Source organism: Melozone crissalis, unplaced genomic scaffold (genome assembly GCF_028551555.1).
Source record: "Melozone crissalis strain CALT ecotype California unplaced genomic scaffold, PUWL_Pcris_2 ptg000061l_1, whole genome shotgun sequence".
Lineage (NCBI taxonomy): Eukaryota > Metazoa > Chordata > Aves > Passeriformes > Passerellidae > Melozone > Melozone crissalis.
Window position 1 is genome coordinate 3,266,802 of NW_026535839.1, and position 14,554 is coordinate 3,281,355.

Here is a 14,554-nt window from a genome sequence, read left to right on the forward strand (position 1 = left end):
CCATCCCAAGAGAAGGTCTCATGTGAGCTCCTCTGTGGCAACTGCTGATAATGATGATTAATTTGGTTTTTCCAACTGGCCCTATTTTCCACTGAGATGTTTGGCACTGATCATGTGTCATCCCCACTGATCATCTGGCAGCTCTCTGCTTCTGATGTTTTTGATGAGGTTTTTTGTTTTTATTTGCTTTTATGTCTTTAGCAAATTGTTCTCTTTTTCCTTTTTTTTTTTTCTTCCTACTTTATGTGGATTCTACATTTCATTTATTAGAGTTCAGGCTTTTATCATTTTTCTTGTTTTGACATGTAAGTTCTTTTTAAAGGCTGTCTTTTTGATTTCTAGCAGCTTTTTCCCAGAACAGCAAGGGTTGTGCAGTGTCTGATCTCTGCAAAGTGAACTAAAACTTTCCAGTTTGAGAGAGATTCTTTGCTGGTGACTTATGTAGCCAACATAATTAAGAACTGTCAGGCAATTCTTAATTAAAAGTTCAAGCCTGTGTCATTTTGTCCGGAATTGGTGCAGAGCTGAGCTGTCTGTGATTATTTCACTCATCATGTCTTGCACTAACCCTGCTGTTCTGCTCTCTGGCATCTTGAGCCTTCCAAGATTGGGTAAAACTGAACATAAGGCTGAAGATCTCTTTAATCTTACGCCCAAGTTCCCAGGACTTCCTGATTTTCTACATTTATCCCTCTGGAGCACAGAAGGATGATCACAAGTGATCAGATTACCCCAGGCTGAGGCTTTGCTGTGCCTCTGTGTGTGGCAGCTCTGCTGAGGCTGCAGCAGAGAGCTCCAGGCACAGGGTTTCTCCTCAGATGGAATCTCAGTTTGCCCAACTCCCTCACCTGGAAGCTGAGAGCAGGTAATGTTATCTCTACCTCATCAGATTTCATCTGCTGCCACTGAAGTGAACTTTGGAAGAGGTTTCAGAAGGACAGGCTTGCAGATCCCAGCTCTGCTTGCAAGTTCACAAAATCAGCAAAGCAGTTTTCTCATCCCAGACCCAGTGGATTCTGTATTTCTCCCAGTTATGCACCATAAGCTGAATTCAGAGCTGTGCTAGCAGTCCTGAGAATGGAAAAGACAATCAGTGAGAAATGTTCAAAACTCTGAAAAAATCAGGTTGTACTTAATTAACTGAAGACTCTAAAGCCAGTGTTAATTAATGCATAGAATTCTCCATAGGTGCAGCATCCAGGCAACTCCATTCAGTGGCAAGATGAGGATTTTGTGACATCCTTCACTGTTGTACTGTGGCTCTGCAATCAATTCCCTGGGCTTAGAGGACTCAGAGTGCACTCATGCAGTAGAAAACATTTATTTAGGCATGGACTAATGAACAGAGATTAAATGAGTGGTTTCTTCCTTCTTAAGAGAATGCAAACTTTTATTTTCTGCAGTGGATAAACTGTGCCCGTCGGTATGACTGTGTTGTTATAATTCTTGTTGCTCAGGTACGAGATCTCACATCCAGATAAATCCCACCTGTCATTTTCAAAACTGTGTCTGTAAGGTTTGGAGTAAATTATCTCCAGTATAAAAAGTTCTCAGTGGAATTTCAGTGAGCTGCCCTTGGAGTCTCCAGTTGTTCCCAACACTCAGCAGCTGAGGAGCCCCAGTAGGGCTCGGTCTGAGCTTGCTGGGTGCCTTCAGCCCCTGAAATATGGAGCATCAGCAGAGCCACAGGCTCCCAGAGAGCTCAGCATGCCCTGAGCAGAGTGACCCACTGACCAGGGCAGGGAGAGAGCACAGCAAAAGCACCAGAAAACCCGAAATGCAGTTTGTGCTGCAGCCCTGCCATGTGCTGTGTGCGAGCTCAGGTGGAGGCTGCTCACCTCAGAGTCCTTCCCATGCTGTGGCCCTCCAAGGGTGGAAAGAAATGACCTGGACTTGGCAGTTCTGGATCAGGGTGCAAAGAAATTGTTGTATTTTCATTGTTTGCAGATGGGCCATGCCTGGAAGTCTGAGTTGGAATCTCCCATCAAGTCAGAGAGCAGTGATTTCCAGTCCCTTCCTGACTGGGATTCAAGCTTGGATCTGGATGTGATGAGCTGGAGAAATACTAAAGAGGAGGCCATGGGGAGGCTGGAGGGGAGCAGCCAAGAGGCAGACCCTGAGATGGAGCTGAGTGAGCCCCTCTGGAAGGATGACAGTGAAGATAACCACGAGGCAGAGGAGCCATGTGAAAACGACAGTCTTCTCCAGTTCCTCTTGGAGGTGGGCAGTTTGGATTACAGGAGGGTGGGCAGCATAGTTCCGACCCTCCTGAAACATTGGGCTTTGCAGGGCCTGCACCATCCACACCAACAGAAACAGTCTGGGGCCACAGCAGAAGCTCTGGGTTCACTTTCTGCCCAGCTTTCCTCCCATTTGGAGCTCCTTCTGCACCCAAGCAGCTGCTTTGCCAAAACCCAGCTCACCCTTAAGCACAGAAATGTCAGTGAACTGACACTGTAATAATAACACAGGGCTTCTTCAGATTTTGCAAGGATTCCTAAAAATGGAAAGGCGTTCGTGAGCTATTGCAAAAATAGCATCTGTGCTGTTTATTTCTTCTCCTTTTTGCCTTCACAATTTGAAGTAATAAATCCCTGTCTTGCAGGTAACCCAGATGTTGGAATCTTGCTGCATTGGCAGCACAGAGTCACCAGAGACTCCGTGGGATTACTGTGGCTCTGGGGGGAAGGAGAGTGATGGGGAGGAAGAGAGGTGCCAGGAACAGACCACAGGAACAGCAGGCTCAGGAGCAGAGGAAAGTCAGCTGGACATCCTGGCAAAAGATGAGGAAGAACTCTTCCTGGAAAGAGAGGTAGGAGAGTGGTGGTCCTGAAAGAGCCCTGGGTGAGAGATTAGACAATGAAGGAAACCAGCTCTAGAAGAGATGGGGGGCCCCAGGTTCTGAGAGGGGAGATAAAACACATGAGGAACACAGAAAAATGTATGAGGGAAGGGTGTTTTTTGTGTATCTTTATAAACAGGAAGCTTGTTACAGATGAAACTGTCAGATGTGAGTTGGAGGAATTGCTCCTTGGCAGTGTAAAGGTGACTCATGAGAGCTGGCAGGCTGCTCTCAGGTTTAAGGCAAGGTTGGAATACTTGCCTGGCTCTAATTGCTGTGTTTTGCAGCACAGCTTGGCTGGTTTCAGGCCCACGTGGCTGTGCCAGCAATAACCATCTGCCCCTGGGGACTGTCATGTCTTAGAAGCAGGCACTGTCTAGCCTGGGTTTGCATCAGCCCTGTGTTTGGGGGCTGTGGGCTCCCACCAGCCTGCTGGGTGTTCCTGGGAAAGCAGCACAGCACTGGAGGAACAGGGCTATTTTTCCACACTTGTTCTCTTGCAGACTCAGGACACTGGAGACAAACAACCCCCAGGATTTCACTGTTCAGCCAGGACAGTGTTTTCCCAGCAGTCACTCTGCTCTCTGCTGCTGTTACTCCCAGCAGCTCCCTCACTGTTCTCCCAGTGCTCACAGCCAAACACACAGTGTTCAGTTTCTTTCTGAGAATTCTGCTCGTGCTTCAGATCTGTTGAGGATTCCGAGGTGCTCCTGCATGAAATCCCACTGAGCTTTTTACTGGCAAACCACTACAACAACAGCACCACTCTCCTTCCTGGCTGAGTCTATTCCCTGTCAGTTTAACGTGGGAGTTTGTGAGGAAACAACCTTGTTAACTCTGGGGGTTCCTGTTATCTGTATCTGCAGCTTTAACGAGCCTGAGGCACTCTTACCTCAGCTCCTGGTTGCCCTCTCTACATCCATGACTCCTCCAGAGAGCAGACACAACGCTGGGCACCACTCATCTCCACAGGTTTGTGTCAGCCAGGGGTGGATGGCATCCAGGAGATCAGACACATCTGCTGGAAGGTCTGAGTGAGGTCAGACAGCATCCTCTGAGTAAGAGAGCAGGCAGCTCCCAGCTGAGCCTGGATGCAGGAGAGGGATTTACAGCAGGCTGGCTGCTAGATGAAGGATTCAGGTCCTGTGCTGCCATTTTAGATGTGTCCTCTGTGCTCTTCAGGGAGAGACTGAAGACTCATCTGGAGAACCCCCTTCAGATGAGCTGCATTCACCTGAGGTGAGTGCTCAGGCCCTGGATCAGGATGGCAGTGACAGCAGCTCTGCAGCCTCAGTGCTGGACTCCACAGGCTCTCCCAACGTGCACCTGTAAGTAGCTGGTTCTGCACTCTTGCAAGTGCAGCAGAACAGAGTCATTTCTTTCCCTTGGCACACGTGAGAGCAAGTGCATGGCCAGGTCACATCCAGGAAGGTGAGAGAGCCAAGCAGAGCAGGAGGGAGGGAGGGAACTTGTGCTGTCTCTGGATTTGCTGGTATTGTAGGGCATTGATCCTAAGGTGAAGTGAGAAAAGTAGAGATTAAATAAGAGATTAAATGGAAAATAGATGTTTTGGTTTTCTCAAGTGAAACAGGCCTGGTGTGAGCTGCACACCAGGCTCTGTCAGGCACTGCACAGCCCAGCATTTCCAGCCCCTCTGAGCAGGTGCAGGTGTGTCAGTCACATGCAGGCTCTGCCACACGTGTGATAACTTGCACTGCCTTTCAAAGGAAAAACGTGGGATTTTGGGAAGAGAAACTTCATAAAAACCACCTCAGTAAAGTTCTGAACTGCAGAGTAGCTTGAGCTTTTCTATCCAATTTGGTCCTGTTCCTTATCTCAGCTTTGCTTTTACCCTTGTCCTGCATCTTCCTGCACTCTGGATGCTCAGTTGTGCATTCTGATGCAGAGCACTCCCACCATCACACTCAGAGGCTTTTTGTAGCTTCATCCACCTGGATGTGGTGGGAGCCAGCAGAATTGTCACCTCCTACTTTGTCTCGAGTGATGATCTGGCAGTATCTTCACTCCACAGGCTGCAGCCAAGCTGGAATAACCCCCTCCAGCACCTGATCCTCAAAAAAAAGCTCCTGTCCATCTGGAGGATGATAGCCAGCCACAGGTACGTGGGAGCAGAGGGCTGCATCAGCATCTCCTGAACACTCTGCCCTGAGTCCCAGCTCCTGTGTCACCAGTCCCAGACCCTGTGTCACCTGTCCCAGCTCCTGTGTCCCCTGTCCCAGCCCTCCCCTCCCAGGGGCTGGCCTGTCTCTCCAGGACTTTGCTTTGGGAGCAGCTGCCTGCTGCAGAGCTGGAGAGAACACTGCATATTGATTTCCTCTGCTTAATGTGGCAGAGCCCAAATGCTGCTTCCTACACAGCTGGCACAACACTGGCTGTGGTATCAGGGCCAGCAGGGAGAGGCAAGCCCTGCTCCATGTTCGTGGTGCAGGAGCAGGCAGAGAACATTCCTTGTCCTTGTCCTTGTCCCTGCAGGTTCAGCAGCCCGTTCCTGAAGCCAGTGTCAGAGAAACAAGCCCCTGGATACAGGGATGTGGTAAAGAGGTGAGTTTGTGGAGGAAGTGCTCACTGGCTGATTTCTCTCGGGTTGTATTCTGCCTTCTCTGGTTTCCAAAGGGCCAGTGGGATTGTTTCCTTCTTCCTTTTCCAGAGTTTGGCTGTCACCAGCATCTCCTACTGATTTCTTTCAGTAAAACTCCCTTCTGGGTAATTAGAACCTGGAAGCTCGCACTGACTCTGGAGCTGGTGGGAGTTGTGCCTGGCCTGTGCAGGCATTGCATGGCTGGCTCATCCCAGGGACAGTCCCTGGGCAGATCCAGGCCCTGCAGCTCTGCAGTCTCTTCTCCCCGTGCCTGGAATGTGCCTCAGGAGGTGCCCCCTCCTCACCCGCTGCGAGCGCCCCAGATGTTTCACTCTCAGCACAGAAGTGGGTCATAAGAATATTTCCCAGAGAGATTAATGGCATTTTTTCAGAGCTGAATCATGTTCTATTCTGGTCACAGTTGTCCTCTCTGCAGCCATTCATTTTCCCATTCTGTCAAAGTAAGGGAAGTAATATTTATTCCCTATCATGTTCCCCTTACCAGCACTGCTATTTTTGCTGGTGGGACCATTCGATCTTTAGAGGGTTTAATAGATACCTATTTTAGCAACTTTTCTTTCTCCACTAAGACCTGGACTGGCTTCCTGAAGACTAATTACTGCTTGCCTGCTCTGGAGCTCAGCATCCCATTTTTTCCAGAGGTGACTGCTAATGACCTGCCAAGTTGATTGGATGGCAAGTGTCGCATTGGCTGAACTCACTTTTGTCTGGCTGAGAAGAAAAGCCTTTCTCACTCCCCACTGTGTGTCTTGAGCAGTAAAATTGATTGAAAATAGCTGTGCTTTCAGGGCCACCCTGAAATGTGAACAAGTACATTCATGCAGATCCCAAAGGATGCCAGGGCCTGGGTTGCAATTTCATTCTTCTCTCTGTCTTTTGTAGGCCCATGGATTTAAGCAGCATAAAGAGGAGGCTCTCAAAGGGACACATTCAGTCCGTGATGCAGTTCCAGTGTGACCTGATGCTCATGTTCCAGAACGCTGTGATGTACAACAGCTCCGACCACCACGTGTTCCACGCAGCTGTGGAGATGCAGCGAGAGGTCTTGGAGCAGCTGCAGGTCTTGGCTGAAGCCCTCCTGTTGTCCAGGGACAGGCTGGAGTGAGGCAGAAGGTAACCAGCCCTGCCTGAAGCCTCTCTAGTTGGAGCAGCAATGTCTCCATGGCTCAGGGCATCTCCTGGGCTCAGGGGATGTGCTGCCATGGCCTCGGGTAGACCTCATTATCCCCAGTGCTGGCTTCTGGGGTTGATGGGTTGATTCAGAGCAGTTTTTGGGAGGGTACCCTGTTGGAAGCCTCCATTCTTTTTGGGAAAAGCAGCAATGTAGCCCTTCAGGGAGAAGAGTTCCCTGGGATGAAAAGCAAGGGAGAGAATCCTGTGTGTGGTCAGGTGGATGAAGCGGGCACAGCCCGTGAGGGTGGCTGGCTGCACAGCGGGCACTGCAGCGTTCCCAGGTTCAGGTTGGTCTGATGTTGTGTTGGGTCGGGTGGGTCCGGCGTTACCGGCACTGACCACACCCAATAAAGGCCCGTGTTGAAGCTTGCCCCGGCCTGCCTGACACTGGGACTGGGGCCAGAACTGGGACTGGGGCTGAGGCTGGGTCCAGAAGTGGAACTGGGACTGGGACCGCGACTGGAACTGAGACTGGGACTAGGTCCAGAACTGGAACTGGGACTAGGGCCAGAACTGGGACTGGGAGTGGGGCCAGAACTGGGACTGGGACTGGGTCCAGAACTGGAACCGGGACCGGGGGTGGGAAACGCGGGATGGAGCGCGCGGCCGGGAATGCTCCAAACACCGCTCGCCATTGGCCATCCCGGCTGTCTGTCACTGCCAGAGCGGTTCTGATTGGCTGTCGGGAGGGCTCGGGGGCGTGTGTCCCGGCCGCTGCGCGCGCCCCGGAAGCGGATCCGGCCTGTGGCGGCCATGGCGCGGGAGAAGCCGGAGGCGGCGGCCGAGGCGGAGGCGACCCCGGAGCTCTCGTACCGGGAGCAGCTCGACTTCCTGAACCCCATCGCGCAGCCGCTCGCGTCCCGCAAGCTCACCCGAAAGCTGCTCAAGTGCATCAGGAAAGGTCCGGCGGCGCCGGCGGGGAGGGACCGGGTGATGGCGGTGGCGCGGTGCGGTCCCGCACGCTCGGTTCTCACTCGGCCCCTCACGCCGTGCTTCTCTTGCAGCGACCAAGCACAAGCAGCTCCGCCGCGGCGTGAAGGAGGTGCAGAAGTTCATCAACAAGGGCGAGAAGGGGTAAGTGCTGCCCTGACCCCGCGGGCCCACGCGGCCCCGGCCCGGGCGCTGACGCGGCTGTGCCCGCAGGATCACGGTGCTGGCCGGGGACACGCTGCCCATCGATGTGTACTGCCACATCCCCATCATGTGCGAGGACAGGAGCCTCCCGTACGCGTACGTCCCTTCCAAAACGGTGAGTGTGGGGCGGGGGAGGAACCAGCCCTGGTGACAGGGAGCCCGGGCTGTGGCCGGAGCCTTCCCGGGAGGTGCACGTTCGGTGCTTGAATAAAGAACTCGGTGTTTGTCCCTGAACGAGGCACAGAAGGGACTGGGCGAGGTGTAGGAGGGTCTCACTGTGGAATCACCGAGCTGTTTGTCATGATCGAGTTCCTGCAGCAGCTCCGGGACAGAAGCAGCACATCTTTGCCAGGCTTCTGTGGGCTGGGGCCGGCTCTTTTGCAGACAGGGAGTTCTGGGGGGGCAGTCGGTGTCTTTGGAGCTCCAGCCCCGGTTCAGGCAGCTCTGCAGACGCACTCTGGGGAAGAATTATGGCACATGAGCCAGATGCCAGTCCCTTCTGCCAGCCCAGCTTGTAGAAGACAAGCTGGGAAAAGGTTCCTGAGGTTCTCACCTCGGGAAGGGAGCTGGCCCCTCCATGGCCTCGCTGTGTTCCCTCAGGACCTGGGAGCTGCAGCCGGCTCCAAGCGCCCGACCTGTGTCATCCTGATCAAGCCCCACGAGGAGTACCAGGAGGCCTACGACGAGTGCCTGGAGGAGGTGTCGGCCCTTCCCCTGCCGCTGTGAGAGCCGGGGCCGCACGGCTGTTTCTGGGGACTCTGCCCAGAGGACTGATGGGGGGATGCTGAGCGCTGTGGGGTCAATAAAGGTGTCTGCGGGTTTGTACAGAGTGGTCCTGGTGCTCGGGGGAGGGCTGGGGGATCCAGGCTGGGTTAAAGCACAGCGGGGCCAGGGGTGAGGCTGCCCTGGGAGCCCGCCCGGCCCCACCGTGACTCACGGCCATGCCCCGCCCGTTGTACCGCCCAGCCCGGCCCCACATCGTCCTCCTCAACCCCACATTCATGACCAGGAGCCCCCGGACCCTGAGGGAAGCAGAGCAAAGGCTGGGAGAGAGAAATACAAGTTTATTGCAGGAATGGGGTGTGGGGCCAGGCCCGGTCTTCACGTGGTTCTGCTGTAACACACACAGAGTGTGGGGCTCTCCTTCCAGCACCTCTGGGCTCCCCCAGCTCCCCCTCACCTCCCCTGGGAGGGGGGACCCCAGCTCTGCCCCACCTCAGGCACATGCCCCAGTCCTCTCTCCCACCCCGGTTCCTCCCAGTGTGGCAGAGCACCAGTTCCCATCCCTCCTTGCACAAGGCATTCCCCCATCTCAGCCCGAAGAAAGCTGCACCAACCACCTCCACTGTAGAGCAGCTCCACACTGGGGACACGAGAAGCCCCAGCAGAGGTGCTGGGGCAGCTGCCCCCTCCCAGCAGCACCAGAACCCCTCGGGGTTTCCTCCTCTGCCTGCCCAGAGGCACCACCAGCCCCAGGGCCCTGCTGACAAGGCAGCCACTGCAAACAGTAGCTGCACCCCACAGCAAGGCAGTGGGGTGGGGGACAGGGCTTCAGCTTCTCCTCACATTAAGTTATGGGTTGTAGGAACAGGGGCAGCTGAGCAGGAGGGACAGGGAATGTCTCACAGGGTGCTTGGTTTCTGCCCTCATGGCAGAAGGAATCACAGGGCAAACACTCCTGGAGTCAGAGCAGGGGGCACATGCAAGACCCCCACCCTGGCACAGATGACCCCCCGCCCTCCAGAGACCCCACCAGAAGGGCCTGAGGTGCTGCAAGAAGGAGAAGCTCCCCTGTGGCAATGGGTCCTTCAGGCCAGGGCAGCGCCGAGCGGGGCCAGTCCTTGTGCACACCCTGAGATCGTCCCTTTGCAGCGGCAAGAGACCTTCCCCCTTCAGTCCCACTGGCGTCCCGCCCCTCAGATCTTGGAGGACTCCACCCGCTCGATCCAGGGCGAATCGATCCTGACATCCCTGGGCTCCGCCCGCAGCTGCCGCAGCTCCCGCTCCAGCGCCTGGCTCCGGTGGTACATCTCCATGTAGCTGGCCTGGAGCTCCCGCTGGTACCGCAGCACCTTCTCCTTCTCCTCCTGCCACGTTTTCCTCTCCAGCTCAAAGTTCACGGCCTGCAGCTGGCCCTGACGCCGCTCCCGCAGCAGCTCTGCCCACAGCCACTCCACCTGCCGCTCCAGGGGCTCGGCCGAGTCGCTCTGCAGGCCCCGGCACTTGGAGTCATCAGTTTCGCAGCCAGGGAAGTCCTGGCACGACGGCATGGGGTCATCGCCCAGGGGCAGCGAGGAGCCGGGCTCGGGGGGGCTCTGGAAGGAGTCTGCCAGCTGTGCCAGCTGCGAGTCCCTGGCCTGGACCTCTGCCTTGGCCTCCCGCAGCTGCGTCTTCAGGCTGAAGATCTCCCCCAGCTTCTGAGCCATCTCCTCCTGGGTGTCCCGGAGCTGCTGCTTCAGCAGGGAGATCTCTGCTGCTTTCTGGCACACCTGCAGGGCACAGCAAGCAGTGAGGGCTGAGGGTGCAGGACCCCAGAGGTGGCAGCACCCCAAGCTGTCCTCCTGAGAGACCATAAGCACCACACGTGGCTCATCCCTCCCATATTGTGACCCCAAGTAAAACCAGAGCAGGGAACTGCTGTCCCCATCCTGGCCCCACAGCCAGGAGGGTGGCAAAAGGGAAGGAGGGAAGGAAGGGGACTCACCTCCCACTTGGTCTCCTCCAGTTTGGGGCTGCCATGCTCGCCCTGGGGCTGCCGCAGCTTGCTCTCCTCACACTGGCACTGCTGCAGGCTCAGCTCCTCCTGCAGCCGCTTCTTCTCCTGCTGCGCCTTGTAGAGCTGCAGCTGCAGCGCCCGCTGCCCGCGCTGCGCCTGCTGCATCACCTGCTGCAGCCGGGCCATGTACATCTGCTTCAGGTCCTCCAGCTCGTCCAGCCACAGCCGCTGCTTGTCCTCAAACGCCTGCCAGCACAGGAGGACACTGGTGAGAGGCTGCAGCCCCAGGAGGGACCCCAAGAGGTCCTGTGATATTTGATCCTCCCGTGCTTGGCCATTCCAAGCCCATCACCCACCACGGCAGCTCCTTCACTGCTCCTTCCACCCCCACATCCCTGCCTGGGGCACCCAGCACAGCTCACCTGTGTGAAGGGGTCTTCAGTCTCGCTGAGGCTCCTCTTGAGCTGCCTCAGCTCCCCTCCCGTCTCCTGCAGCCGGTCCTCCAGCTGCTTCACCGCGTCCTCCAGCGAGTAGGAGAACTCGTAGGGCGGTGGGGGCTCACCGGGGCTCTGCAGCCTGCTCAGGGTGGCCATGCTTTTGCAGGACAGGGGCATCTTCTCAGGGGCCAGGGTATCCCTGGGGCTCCGAGAAACCCTGTCCAGGGAGCCCCCGATGTGGTTGATGTGGCCCATGGAGGCGCTGAACTGGCTCTGGGCAGGCTTGAGGCGGGAGCCGTAGGAGGGGAAGCTCTGGATGGAGTTGTGGCTGGAGTCAGAGGCCTCGTCCAGGCTGATGGCATGGAGCAGGTGGGTGCGGAGCGGGCCGTGCTGCGGGGCCGCCGTGCTGCTCTGCGACAGCAGCGTGTGCAGGCTCCCATTGCTCTTGGACAGCTTCTGCCCCTTGGACGAGGACAGGCCCTGCATGGAGACCAGCCCCTTCCCAGCCACTGCCTTGAAGGCCGAGGGCCTGATACGACACTGAAAAACAAGAACAAGGTCAAGCATGAGCCTCTACACCCAAAGAGAACCTCCACACTCCCAGCCTCGTATCCCTGAACATTCTCAAATCCCCACATCCCATCCAGGGGGTGCAGATCATCCTGCTCCATCCCCACCCTCCCGCAGACCAGGCTGTATTTCAGGATCCCACAGCCTCACCTTGTCAAAGCGGCCCCGCTCGGGCAGGGAGCTCTTGGAGAAGTCGGCCCCGCGGTGATGCTCGCGGGAGCAGCGCTCAGGGGATCGGTTCTCGCGGTCGCTCTCGTAGTCCCGCTTGTAGCAGGCGCCCGATGTCTGGTGCTTCCGCTCCGCCCGCGTCTCCTTCTTGGCCCCGTGCAGGTACCCAAAGAGCTCCCGCTGGTTCGGCCCCTTGCGCAGCAGCCCGTCGGGCTGCCGGAGCCCCCGCGAGCCGCCCAGCGGGGCCCGCAGCTCCAGGGGGGACAGATCCTGCTTCTCCACCAGGCTGCCCACGCTGCCCATGCTGCCAACCACGCCGACGGGCTCCGAGGAGAGGTAGGTGCCGAGGACACGCGTGTCGGGCTCACAGGTCACAGGACCCTGTGCTGCTGCCATGGAGAATTAGAGAAAAGCCCAGAACCAGCGCTGCCGGGGAAGAGACAGAGTCAGCGATGCCGGGCAGCCGGGACACACCCCCGGCACCCCCTTTCCCGGCCAGCCCCAAGGGCCCACACGGGCTCCTGGCACCGGGATGGATCTGCCACCTCCCGTGCGGCTTCCCGGGGGACAGGGCACAGCCGGCACGGGGTGGGGGCTCCCCGCCGCTGCCCCCACCACGGTGCAGCGCCTCCTCCCACACCCAGCCCCACCTCCCGCCCGCGGCCGGGGCCGCCACCAGAACAGGCACCTGCCGCCCAGCCAGGCGGGCGAGTTCGGTAACCGGCAGCACCTGCCCAGGCCTGGCGCCAGCCCCGGCCCGGCGGCACCAACCTCCCCGCCGGGACCTCCGGCTGCGGACCCGTCTGGAGACCGCCCCAAAACTCCCCTGGGATGCCCACCAGCCTGGCCTCCCCGGGATGGGCACTCTGCGGCACCACGGGGACAATTCCCGCACGGCACGGGCTCTGCAGCTCGCAGGGGAACCTCACACAGCCCCCTCCATCCTCCATCCACAGCATTCCCTCCCCAGCCCGGGCAGGGAGCAGGCGGCCACAGCCCAGCTGCTGCTGCTGCGTGCCGGGGACCCCGCGGCCGGACATGGCGCGGGAGGGCGGTGGGAAGGGGCAGGATGCTGACGGGACAATGCAGCTTCCTGCGCAGGTGGCCGGGGGAGGAAGGATGAGAGGATGCCTTCGGCCTCGGCTCTGGCTCCCCAGCGCTAGGGAGGGGACGATGGCCTCACACCAGTGCAGGGGACACAGAGAGTGTGGCAGGGGCGAGGCAGAGCCCCCAGCACCGCTCCCAGCCTTGCCGAGGGCTCCGGGGCCGGGTTACACCCAGGAAGCTGCCCTGGTTCTCAGCACCACGCGCCGGGTAAACAAACACCCCGCTTTTAATTGCTGCCACGCACAAACCTGTCTGACAGCTCCCGGCCTGCGCTGTCACCTCCCTCTGCGAGCCCAACACCTGCTCCGGGCACCGGCACCCCACCAAGGGCACCGGGGATGGACCCTCCGGAAGGATCGGGGCTGCCTGCGGCGCCACCGGGCGCGCACGGGGATGGGGAACGGGGATGTTCCCGTGCTGGGGAGGGGGGGGGATGGATGCACATCCAGCCCCCGGCTTTGGGGAGCAGCTCGGCCGAGCCCCGCAGCGGCTCCTCCCGGCACAGGCGGCCGAGGAAGTAGGTCAGGTTGTGGGAGGTTTGGGAAGCGCCGGGGGAGCCCGGGGGTGTCCTGCCCGCGGCAGGGAGGGGATCACCCTCCAGGCGGCAAAACACCGGTCCGGCCAGCCTGGCTCCTTCGCGCTCTGCTCCCGATCCCAGCCGTACCCAGGCAGGATACGGCCACAAACCTTTTCCCTTTCCCATTCCCATTCCACCCAGGGTTGGAGGGAGGCGGGCGCGGGTCCCGCGCAGCCCCTCCGCGCCTCCCGCAGCCCCGCCGGAATTTCCGGCTCGGAGAGGGCGGAGGGGGCAGCCGGTGCCCGGGGCCGAGCCCGGGACAAAGCCCCGCTGGCCGCGGGGAGGGGGATGGGGCCGGGCCGGCCGGGCCGCACTCACCATGCCGGCGGCGCTGCGGTCCCGCTCGGCTCCGCTCCGCGCTCCTTCCCTCGCCGCGTTTGAACGCGCCCCTCGGCCGCGGCCGCGCGGGGCGGCGGGCGGAGCCGGCACCGGCAAATCGCGGCGCGGGGGCGGCGGGACGGGAGGGGCGGGAAGCAGCAGCAGCAGCAGCAGGAGGAGGATGATGAGGAGGAGGAAGAAGGAGGAGGAGGAGGAGGAGGAAGGAGGGGGACGGCCCGGCCGTGCCCACCAGCGGGGCGGGGCAGGGCAGGGCGCGCTGGCTGCGTGCGGCGCCAGCTTGCGCGGAACCCCCTCCCAATGGCGGGGAGAGCCCCGCAAATCCCCCCAGCTACAGCTCCGGGACCGGCAGCACCGGCGCCGGTGGGCTCCCGGTAACCCCTGACAGGCGGGCTAGTATTCCCGAGTATCGCCCAGCAAGGGTGGAAAGAAATATTTTGCTTCGTACCTGCGGCGTGGAGAGGGGTCTCAAGTCCACGGGACACTCTCTGTGCCGTCCTCCAGCAGGGCAACCCCGTGTCCCCCACTCGCAGCAGCACCCGCGGGTGGGCAGGAGCCTCACAAAGCCGGGGACACGGCGTACCCCGTGGGGCTCCCGCTGGCCTGGCGCCAGTGAGACGGGACACGCTCCATCCCCATGAATCACATCCTGGAGTCGGTTTTGGCAGCCGCAGGGAGCGAGGATCCCGGCACGGGTGGCCCGGGTCAGCGGTGTCGCTGGGAGCAGGACACTGCAGCAGCAGCCCTGCTCCGGTGCCGTCTGTGCCCGGCAGGGACCGCCCCGTCCCCAGCCCGGCGTGCCCGCTCCCCGCTCGCTGCCAGCTCCCTCCGCCGCACACCCGAGTCCTCAAGCTGTGCTGCCAGTGCTCTCCCA

General features: G+C 59.0%; 3 protein-coding genes across 4 annotated transcripts; 2 read left to right on the top strand and 1 right to left on the bottom strand.

Moving 5' to 3' along the window:
• Positions 1 to 2,743: 2,743 nt before the first annotated feature.
• On the top strand, positions 2,744 to 6,999 carry LOC128944803 (bromodomain-containing protein 8-like; the record flags this gene model as incomplete). Its single annotated transcript, XM_054288250.1, has 5 exons — positions 2,744 to 2,812; positions 4,025 to 4,170; positions 4,875 to 4,961; positions 5,336 to 5,404; positions 6,345 to 6,999. Coding segments are annotated over 5 exons (594 nt in total), but the record flags the coding sequence as incomplete, so codon positions are not given.
• A 367-nt stretch (positions 7,000 to 7,366) lies between these two features.
• NHP2 (NHP2 ribonucleoprotein) lies at positions 7,367 to 8,594 on the top strand. The gene is made up of 4 exons (XM_054288107.1): positions 7,367 to 7,536; positions 7,640 to 7,709; positions 7,779 to 7,884; positions 8,370 to 8,594. Exons 1-4 carry the CDS (start codon positions 7,389 to 7,391, stop codon positions 8,493 to 8,495), a joined length of 450 nt encoding a protein of 149 aa, XP_054144082.1. The 5' UTR covers positions 7,367 to 7,388; the 3' UTR covers positions 8,496 to 8,594.
• Positions 8,595 to 9,296: 702 nt separating this feature from the next.
• On the bottom strand, positions 9,297 to 14,388 carry N4BP3 (NEDD4 binding protein 3). 2 transcript variants are annotated; one of them, XM_054287929.1, is made up of 5 exons: positions 14,129 to 14,388; positions 11,643 to 12,086; positions 10,908 to 11,462; positions 10,474 to 10,731; positions 9,297 to 10,258 (listed from the first exon to the last, which is right to left on the bottom strand). In XM_054287929.1, exons 2-5 carry the CDS (start codon positions 12,054 to 12,056, stop codon positions 9,686 to 9,688), a joined length of 1,800 nt encoding a protein of 599 aa, XP_054143904.1. In that variant the 5' UTR covers positions 12,057 to 12,086; positions 14,129 to 14,388; the 3' UTR covers positions 9,297 to 9,685. The 2 variants fall into 2 exon arrangements, with proteins under 2 accessions (XP_054143904.1, XP_054143903.1); XM_054287928.1 differs by lacking the exon at positions 14,129 to 14,388 and adding an exon at positions 13,663 to 13,750.
• Positions 14,389 to 14,554: the final 166 nt, after the last annotated feature.

Excerpts from the sequence above, each read along its gene's own strand:
- NHP2 (XM_054288107.1), top strand. The coding sequence starts at position 7,389 with ATGGCGCGGGAGAAGCCGGAGGCGGCGGCCGAGGCGGAGGCGACCCCG. Across the intron at positions 7,537-7,639 it reads GCTCAAGTGCATCAGGAAAG|CGACCAAGCACAAGCAGCTC; the intron begins GTCCGGCGGCGC and ends CTTCTCTTGCAG. Across the intron at positions 7,885-8,369 it reads CGTACGTCCCTTCCAAAACG|GACCTGGGAGCTGCAGCCGG; the intron begins GTGAGTGTGGGG and ends GTGTTCCCTCAG.
- N4BP3 (XM_054287929.1), bottom strand. The coding sequence starts at position 12,056 with ATGGCAGCAGCACAGGGTCCTGTGACCTGTGAGCCCGACACGCGTGTC. Across the intron at positions 11,463-11,642 it reads AGCGGGGCCGCTTTGACAAG|TGTCGTATCAGGCCCTCGGC; the intron begins GTGAGGCTGTGG and ends CTTGTTTTTCAG. Across the intron at positions 10,259-10,473 it reads TGGAGGAGACCAAGTGGGAG|GTGTGCCAGAAAGCAGCAGA; the intron begins GTGAGTCCCCTT and ends TGTGCCCTGCAG.